We start from the raw sequence: 10,404 nt of genomic DNA, 5'->3' as shown, positions 1-10,404 counted from the left end.
TTCTTTTTTTTGATATCTGATTTCCTGGTACCATTTTTAAGTGAAATATCAGTTTACATCACTGGGCCAAATGAAAAGCACCCCAGGTCTCTCAAGATTCAAGATACTTAAGAGAAACCAAGTACTATTAGGTGGCACAGAGCTTGAAGTTAAGTAAGATGTCATTACTGTCTTGTTTCAGCATCCTTGTTTTTCACATAGACTTTGATACCTTATAAGAATGTAAGGGGTGTTTGTAATGTAAACAAATGTCACCGACAATAAATTTCTTAAAAACAAAAGCTTTATTTTTGGGTGAAACTAGAGGCCTCAATGAGGTACAGAGAAGAAACATTCCTTACTTGATTATATGACTAAATTGATATGTGGAAATACAACTAAAGCTTTCTCAAGGCTATCTGATGTTCTATGCAAGAGTCAGTGATATTGTTTAGTAAAACTGAAGATTTTGGTTTTACTTTAAAGTAGTGATGGCCAATAATTGTGAAACTTTTCCACTGAGATGCAGATGTGAAAACATCAAGCTGCAGCTGTTACTATCAGACTGAGTTTCAGGTAAGCAAATAATCTTTAGGTGAAAGATATTAAAACCATATAAGAACCCTTAGTCACATTTCTCCCCCTGTCCTAAGTGTGCCTGAGGGTTTATTTTGTTTAAATAATAAAATACTTATCTTCTAATTGTTTTCATTGTATTATTTCTCTGACTTTAAACTCCTTGCTATACCTTAAGCAGATCAATGCAATGGCAATCTTTTCCAACATGAGCACTAGGTCCTAGTTCCTAGAGGGCAAGAATTAACATCCCATGTAAGGAGAAGCTGGGAAACACACTGCAAACTCCCTTTAAGTTCTTGGTTCTGGTCTAATGAATCAAACAAAGAACAACCAGTAAAAAATAGGTACCAACAGATCACAGGACACAGCTGTTCTAATTGTAGAATTAATAGTAAAATCATTTAAAGTGATTGAACTTGAGACAGAATAGCGATATCAGGTAAAATAGTTCATACAAATGTAAAAACAGTTCAGACAAGGAAAGTTTTCAAGGCAACACAGATGATACAGATAAAACATACATCAGGTGCTAAGTGTTTTTTATCATGAATTACCATTCTGATAGCACTGGTTTGCTGTAGTTTCTTTAGGAAAAAAGGAAAGCTTATTTGGTAGTCAACAACTCTCCATTTGATAATAAGGCCAATGGTGGTTTAGGATAGTAACCAATTGTTTTTGAGGTAAGAGAAAATCTGGTAAATTTGTAGTCCAAGGGTAAATCTGAAAGAAAACACATAAATACACATAGTGGGATTACTTTTACAGATCTTGAAAGAGCATCTATTAATGCTAAGAGATCAAAACTTGTCTGTCACTGTTATTAAACCTGCTTTCTCCAGTAATACTTTTTTTTTTTTTTAGGAGATCTGCTAACAGAATGGAAACATTCACAGGAACCATATTAAATTCTATTGTTGAAGTCTGAATTCTAATCCTGGTTATAAATACAATAGATACCTTACTAAAAATAGAAGTTCTAAATCACTAGTCTTCTGACCTATGATCTCACTTTCAATAACCTCAGGATTGAGAAATTAGTACATAAAGTAGGAAAATAGCTCTATGATTTAATTTACAAGAAAAATCTTTCAGTCATGTAGAAGTTGAGAATTAGGATTCCATTAATCTGGTAGAGTTACTGCCACTTGGAAAAAAATACAAACTTCTCAGTTTGGCATTCAAATCTCTTAGCAATTAGGCTTCAGCCTATCTTTCCAGGCTGAAGAGGGATGGGAAGGAGAAGGAAATAAGCATTTATTAAGCACCTACTCTGTGCCAGGCACTGTGCTGGTATTATAATATTGATAATTGATACAAGTGATAATATTTTACAAATATTATCTCATTTGATCCTCACAAAATCCTGGGAGGTGGGTGCTATTATCATATAATACTCCATCTTATACACTCTAGATTCTAGCCAAACTGTCATATTCCCTATATGTACATAAGCATTCCACTGCCTGTCTCCTTGAATTTGCACAGGCCTTTTCCCATGATCAGAATGCTCTTTCTTTTCATCTTTGCCTCTTGGAACTTCTAGTTCCCCAATCAATGCTTAGCTCAAACACCACTTCCTTCAAGAATCTTTTCTTGATTCTTACCTTGACATCACTATGAATTTATTGCATGCATCAGATTTATCTTGTGCACTAACTATAGTTTTATACATCAGTTTATTTTTGTGTACACAAAGATATCTACTGACACATCTCATATTTCCCTAGTGGTATAGTAAGCTCTTTGAGAACACTGTTTCACTTTTAAATTTGTGTTCCTCTCACCTAGCAGAGCATCCTCTTAATAAAGACTCTTATGTCTGCACACTTAAAAATGCTTAGAAATGGAATTTTAATTTTTCTAAATGAAGGGGTCATGTAGGTCTTGAATTTATTTGTAAAAATACAAAAATGACAATGCCTAATTAATTTGCAGGAATTGATTGATTTCATAGAAGATGGAAATTTACTAGCTGAATTTCAACAAAAACTTTTTGATGGGACTGAAAAATAAGTATTATTATTTAGTAAGTACAGCCAATGATTACCATCTTCCTTTTGGATCTACATTTGTTTTTTTTCTTTAAAGCTATGACAAATGTTAAAACCAAGTATTGAAATAAACTCAAATTACAACCAGACCTTTGAATCCTCACATCACAAAGGGATAAACCAAGATTTTAAAGAACAATGAAGCATATGAAATCACATTGCTCACTATAATATTATCAGCAATAATATTTTCTGGTTTATTTTTAGTGAGAGCAAAGAGCAAGTTTTTGTAACATTGATAAAATATTGTTATTCAGATCATTATTGCAGCATTAAATTTTCATTTTTTGTAAGCTTTATATCACATCACATAATTATTAGTATAGCAACACAGGTATGTAATTCATAAATAAGTCAACAGATATGTATTGGGGTAAGTGCTCAATTTTTTTTAACTGTAAAGGTATGAGATCAAACAAGTTTGGAGATCGAAGTTCTAAGGTTCTAAGGTGTAAATTGTCCTTTGTGCTGTCCTCATACATTCGGCTCCACCTCCCTTCTTTATGTCTGTTTACACAAAGTTCATGGAATGCATTTCTTCCTCATTACCTCTACTCTCAGGATCCCTAGTTTCCTTCAAATGTGATTGTCTATTACATGAGGTTTTACCTGAAGACCCTCATTACTAGTTCTTCCCTCCCCAAAATTACCTTGTATTAATTATGTGTACACGTACACACACACACACACACACGAATGTGCTCACATATATACCCAATGCATTATATAATATAAATATGCTCAACATATACTAACATATGTTGTCTCTCATGACAGAATGTAAGCTCCTTAAGGGCACAGTGACTATTTTATTTTTGCTTTTGTATCTTCAGTGCCTAGCTCAACACATAGTAGGCATTTACTATTGTTGTTCAGTCATTTAGTTGTGTCTGTCTCTTTGTGATCCCATTTGCTTTTTTTTTTTTTTTTTTTGGGCAAAGGTAGCAGAGTAGTTTGCCATTTCCTTCTCCAGCTCATTTTACAGATGAGGAAACTGAGGCAAACTGGGTTAAGTGACTTACCCAGGGTAACACAGCTAGTAAGTGTCTGAGACCAGATTTGAACTCAGAAGATGAGTCTTTCTGACTCAAGGCCCAGCACTCTATCCACTTTGACACCTAGCTGATTCAGATATTTAACAAAGCTTGTCAATTGTCTGCTTATCAACTACATTAATTTCCATAAAATAAGAATAAACAAAATCTAAATCAGCTTCATGACCCTTCACTCAACTTTTTGGCTGGTTTGAATCTGTATGCATAAATACCAAATCTTATTAGCAAAGAAAAGGTATAGTGGATGAAATGGCAGATTGTATATCTTGATGGGGAGGTAAATGGAGCCACAGTACAGTGAAAGAGACATTTACTGTAATTATCTCTTTTCTGAGATTTAGATGTGGAAGTTACATGAAAGGATCCCTATTATATAACATTCATCTTCTTTTTATTACTCTACTTCTCAAATCATTCTTTTCTGTCTCTTGAATTGGCCAATTTGAACTTGATACTTTAATGTAGGTCTGTTTCTCTACATATACTCTCTGGGAACTCTTATTTATTCCCAGGTCTTTAGCAGCAGATCATTTCCAATTTTTTAACCCTGACTTTTCTCTTCTTAGTCTAGACTTTTACCTTCAGCTGTCTATAAGAAAGACTGAGATTTCCTTAGCTGAATCCTACCAGTACTTTAATTAAACAAGCCATAGTGCTTATTATGTTGAGGACATCATGTGCTAGGTACTGGGAATAAAAGAACAGTTATTTTCCTGAAGGAATTTACACTCTACTACTAGTAAGGGGAATAATGAGAGGATTGGAGTTGATGGCAATGACTGATATTAAGTGTCTTTTAAGGTTTACAAAATGCTTCCTGTATCTAATGGGGGAGGTGCCAGTCATTGGAGTATAGGTCCTACGCTTTGCCTGGGCCCAATGCAAACGGTGAGCCTGTTTTGGGCGTGCACAATGGAGGTCTCTTTTTCACATAGGTGTCCTCATGGACCCAGGCATTTAATGCCTGCGGAGGAAAGAGGTGTGGTTAGGCTTCTAAAAGAATGTATTATTGGTACTGACCTCTCTCTGCCCCCACTTCTTCTCACCGACTCCATCTTAATACTTTGTGGAATGTGCAAAAAAAGAAATGCTTTCTTATTAAAGTTGAGGACTCATTCCAATCCTTTCATTTTAATTGTATGTTTCTATAAATGCCTGCACTGACTATGCATTTTATCCTCACACATGTTCCTAACACTTCACTTATTAATGTTGCCCAAACATGGTCAATTACTAATTTTTTTTTACTTCTTCTCTCATGCTCTTTGCCATTATCCTAGATCTCACTATGCCAGCAACATACCATCCACAAGACAGAAACCCAGAGCCAAAAGAAGGTCCATCAGGTGAAGGAAGAATGGCAAACATTTTTGCCAATTAAGTTACACTACTCTGAATCAGGAACAAAGAAACAGAGGGAGACCTTAGTAGGCATAGCAGGAAGTCAGCTGTCAGCCAAGATTCAATCTGTGTTTTAAAGGGCTAAAACAATTCTTGGGACAATTTGTGCATGTTAATGTGTCTGTATTCTAGCCCTATGAAATCCTATATCCACAAGAAGTTACCTTAGAAGAAAGAGATATGTACTCTGGTTTGTCTTCAGTACAAGAGACCCTGACAGGCAGGATTCTAATTTGTTCATGGGCAGGATTTAAATTACTCCTTGAAAATTCTGCATGACAGTTCCTCCTAAACCTAAGGCATCCCGAAAGAAATCACCACAAGGTAGATGAAAGCAGCATCTTTACTGAATAAATGGCATTTGAGGGGACGTACCTACATACATGTACACCTCATCTCCATAATAACTGGCAATGGATAACCTGGGCAGCGTAGTGCAGTGGCAAGAGCATTGGATTTGGAGCCAAAGGCCCTGGGTGTGAGTTCTGACTCTACTACTCACTATCTACATGACTTTTGGTAAGTTGCCTCATCTCTCCAGGTCTCATTTTCCTCCTTCATAAAACAAGGGGGTAGATGGATGACCTCTTCAGTCCCTTTCCTCACTCAATTAAATATATTAACATGGTCATTTTCCTAGTCGATATGTGTCCTGAGGGATCCTTATGTATACTTTAGTGGCCCCTATTTTTATTTGACTTTGACACCATAGGACTAGATGACCTTCAAGGTCCCTTTGACTTTCAAATCTATGATCCTATGAAACTTAGAGCACAAGACCTCCTAAAGACAAATTAAGCTAGAGACTTTAAAAAACAACAACAAAATGTGTACAAATGAGGTCTTGCTGGTGTCCTGTATAAGACAACTTTGCTTTTTACATGAATGAAGGGCAAGAGCCAAGGAGTGGTTCAGCATTTAATCTGTACGAAAATTATACTGATGCATGAAGGAAGACAGGAACAGCTTTCTGTAATTCAGCACAGAAAGGGGAGCAGAAAATATACTAAGTAAGGAAAATATTAAAAATAAGTACATTTCAAAAGGCTTATGTTGCTCCATTATGTTGTTGTTGCGTTCGTCCTTCATTTCCGAAGAAGATCATGACATCAGAGAAATGATGACATGACTTGCACTGGACTTTGTTTTGAGGGAGGGAGGGCTGTGCAAGGTCCCCAGCCTCACTTTCTCCTCCTAGGTCATCTGGATTCAGTGACCAGATATTCATCAGGATGACTGGAGGTGGCCCAGAATGCAGTGGGGGACCTTGGCCTTTTCAAGTATTCATTTAGAGAGAGGTAACCTCCATTGAGTGAAGAGGCTTCTTTAACAAGTAGTTAGGGAATGGCCCTTTTAATGAGCAAAAGAAAAAACATAACTAAATCAAGCTGGGAGGGAAAGAGAAACTGTTACTATTGATAATCACTCTAAGGCAGCATTAAGTGGAGCTTGGGCAGTGAAAATGAAAAGCATTTTCACTAGAGGCCCCTCCATGGACTCTGCCTGAAATTGAGGCCTAGAGTGTCTGATGAACATTGCATATGCACCCACAAGTGTCCAAGGACAAAAAGTGACAAGTCCTCCAGAGGTCTTAGAGTCCAAACCCTTTATGTGATTCGAAGGGAAACTGAGTCCCAGAAAGCTGGATAGCTCAATGTAAGATCACTAATAAGATCTGAGGATTAAAAACGTCAAGGATTTCAAGAGCTTTTGAGCCAGACCCCCTGTGTGACCATAGGAGAAAGAAAGGCCTACGGAGCTTCAGGGATCTGTATGTGATCAAGAACAATTTCCTAGACCTAGAGGTAAGAAGGCTTTAAGTTGCTCCATTATGAGCCATGCATTCAAAGGGCATCCAAACCCTAAGAAAACCATAACTCAGTCAGTAACATAGTTACTTACTGTAACTATGTGAACAAACAAAACATTCACTTATGCATCTTAGCTCAGCCACCATATTGGAATAACAGGTTCACATATGCACATATCACTTCAATACTTAGAAAGCCCTATTAGAACAAGAGGTTCACACACATACACACACACACACACACACACACACACACACACACACACACACACACATCACCTTAAGGCTTAGAAAGCCCTTTCCATACTACAATTCTGTGAGATATGTACAAGTATTATCTTCTCTATTTCACAGGTGAGAAAAGGGAAAGAGATTATAAATAACTTGCCAGGGTCACAAAGACAGTGGCATCAGATATAGGACTTGAGTACAGACAGGTCTTTTGACATTCCAACCACCTTTGTTTCTGCTATAGCTTCCTAATCTTCACAGGGGAAACTGTGCCAAGGAAATCTCAGGTCCTGCAAGCCTACAGAATTGTTTAGAACTTGGGATATACCTTCTACAGCATCAAACCTCTAGACAATGGAATTAATTTCCAATCTTAATCCACTCTCCTTGAAGTGAGAGGAGTTAGAAAGGATGGGCCATAATCTGGCCCAGGACTCAGGCAACTGGATTAATGAGTGGAAGAGAGGGTTACTGCAGACAGTTAGATTTGGAGCTGACTTTGCTAGTATCTACCTATGGGATCCTGAGTAACACATTTCACCTCTGATGGCTAACAAGTAAAATGAAGTTTGGAATAAACGACCTCTAAAGTACTTTAAAAAATCCTAAACTGACTTTATTGAGTCATAGCCTGTCTTACAGGGATACTGAAAGCAGTTAGGTGGCATAGGAGAGAGAGTGTGCAGGGGCTAAAGTCAGGAAGATGAGTTCAAATCAGGCCTCAGATGTTATTAGCTGTGTAATCCTGGGTAACTCATTTAATTTCAGTTTACTTTGGTTTCCTCAACAGTAAAATGGAAATAATAACAGCACTTTCTTCCTAGGATTATTGTGTGGATCAAGTAAGTTAATATTTATAAAGCATTTAGCACAGTGTCTGGCAGTATAGTGTGGGGCACAGAGGTGCATAATAAATGTGTGTTTCCTTCCCTGATGTTTCTGAGAGTAGACATGAAGGGAATGAGGGGGCCTCTGACAATGAATGGAACAGGAGGGCCAGAATTAGCTGTGGTGACCAAGATTTGGCAGATAGCAAAGAGCTCAAGAGACCAAAATTTGGGATAATAGGAAACTGGGATTTGAATAACCTATTGAACATGGGGCAGTTACGTGGCAGAGTGGATAGAATGCCAGGGCTGGAGTCAGATGACTTATCTTCCTGAGTTCAAATCTGTCCTCCGACACTCACTAGCTGAGTGACCCTGGGCAAGTCACTTAAAAGTTTGCTTCAGTTTCCTCATCTGTAAAATGAGCTGGAGAAAGAAATGGCCACTCTAGTATCTTTGCCAAGAAAACCCCAAATGGGGTCACAAAGAGCCAGACAGGATGGAAATGACTGAACAATAGTCTGACATGGGTGTATCTTATCCCATGCCTAGAAGTAGATCCTTTCTTGGGCTTGCTTACTTTGATGGATCTGTGTTCCTATCCATGACACAGAATCCAAACCATCTACAGGCCCAACTTTTGCAAAATTTGCCTACAGCCTCCCCAGAATCCACCCCCGAATGTTTTAGTGAGTCTTTTTGTCTCCAGTCTCTTAGCTCCAATATATCTTTTATCACTATTGCCAAAACAGCATTGCTTGTGATGCTAATTTGAGAAGGCTGACCTTGGAGTCATGAAGATGAGTCTTAGTTTCATCAAATATGAAATGAAAAAAATACCTGCAAGTATTTAATGCACAGGCCTCCTGTGAGATACAGATGGAAAGAATTTTAAGGCATTATATCAATGTCAGTTACCTATTCAATTAGTTGTCAAGACTTTTTTGGTTCTATCTCCTAAACATCTTTTGCATCTGTTCCCTTTTCTTCACTCATGCCATAAACACCTTGGTTCAAGTCCTTATCTCTTCCCATCTATATTATAATTGATCTCCATGAATCTAATCTCTCCCTTCTCCAAACCATTTCCCATATAGCTGCCAAACTGCTATTCTTAAAAGACAGGTCTGATCATGTCATCTCCCTCAAACCCCAAGGTGCTTCAGTGGCTTCCCCACTTCCCTTCCCCCACCTCCTCACTTCCCGTCTCTGGTCTTTTAATACTTTCATGATCTGGCTTAAGCTTACCTTTCCGGGGCTGATTACACATTTCCCTCTTTCCAGGAGCTCTAAGTTCCAGCCAAATTGGCCTACTTGTTGATGTCCATACATGACATTCTATCTCCTACCTTCACGTATTTCTGGCCCATGTAATGGGGGACTGGTACATGTGTAGAGAGTTTCTAATGTAAATTTCCAGACTTGACTCAGTTATACAATGTCTATATATCCTCCAAAGTTCAGCTCATTTAACACTTCCTCCAGCAAGTCTTCCCTGATTCCCCAATTTTTAGTATCCCACCCATATAGACTTATCTGTGAATATTTTGTATCCTTCCCCCTCCCCACAAAATCTTTAGCATTTGTATACTCAGTGACTAGCAGTGCCCAGCACATAATGGGTGCTTAATAAATCCTTACTGATTAACTGATTCAGGTCCTACCCAATACAGATCGGCTATGTGAAACTGAGTGAATCTTTTAACCTTTTGCTTAAGTCAGGTAACTCTCTGTGATTGTTAATGATTTGTATTGATGGAAAGAATTTAATCATCACAGATCTGGCTCCTCTTTCTTTTTTCAGGCCATATAAACTGGTCGTGTGGGATTTCTTTGTTCAAAAACCTTCAGCAGCTCTCTATTTCCTATTGAATAAAGTCTAGATTCTTTTGTCTAATAGTCAAGGGCCTTCATAATCTGGTACCAATCTCCCTTTACAGGCCCATGTGATATTATTTACCCAATGTACTCTGCTATAGACAAACCGGGCTACTGTCTTGAACTATCTCATTTCCATGCTTTTCTCCAGTAACCACCTCACCCTAGGGACTTCATATAGAACTTGGCTTTGCTGCTATCTAATGCACTATTCATGTATTACAAACACCAGTGTTTGTCTCAACCCTTCACTAGAAAGTAAAGGGAAGAATCATGTCTTTTTAATCTATCAACTAAGAAGCATTTATTAAGTTCTTTCTATATACCAGGCCTTTTATTGAGGATATAAACATAAAAACCAAAACAGTCCTTTCCCTCAAGGAGATCACAGTTTTTGTACGGGTGGGATGGGGAAGAAGGAAGGAATATGCAACATTATACACAAAATATAAACAAAACAAATCCCCAAGTCTCTTCTAAACTCTGTATCTCCTCCAGTTAGTCCCTATGATAATCTCTGCTCATAGAATGTGCTTCAGAACTACTGAATGAATGGAACTATGACTTCCAGATGAATACTCATCTTTGGCTCA

General features: G+C 37.8%; 1 protein-coding gene across 3 annotated transcripts in view; it reads right to left on the bottom strand.

Moving 5' to 3' along the window:
• Positions 1–265: 265 nt before the first annotated feature.
• Positions 266–10,404, bottom strand: part of NT5DC1 (5'-nucleotidase domain containing 1) — a 240,582-nt gene continuing 230,443 nt past the window's right edge. For all 3 annotated transcript variants that reach the window (XM_072643094.1, XM_072643093.1, XM_072643095.1), the window contains one exon: positions 266–1,278. In XM_072643094.1, the coding sequence (XP_072499195.1) occupies positions 1,174–1,278 (105 nt within the window). In that variant the 3' untranslated portion in view covers positions 266–1,173. The remainder of the gene's footprint in view (positions 1,279–10,404) is intronic.

The sequence above is a fragment of the Notamacropus eugenii genome, chromosome 2 (assembly GCF_028372415.1).
Source record: "Notamacropus eugenii isolate mMacEug1 chromosome 2, mMacEug1.pri_v2, whole genome shotgun sequence".
NCBI lineage: Eukaryota > Metazoa > Chordata > Mammalia > Diprotodontia > Macropodidae > Notamacropus > Notamacropus eugenii.
Note: the sequence above shows the minus strand (reverse complement) of the source record. Positions and strands in the feature narration are given on the sequence as shown.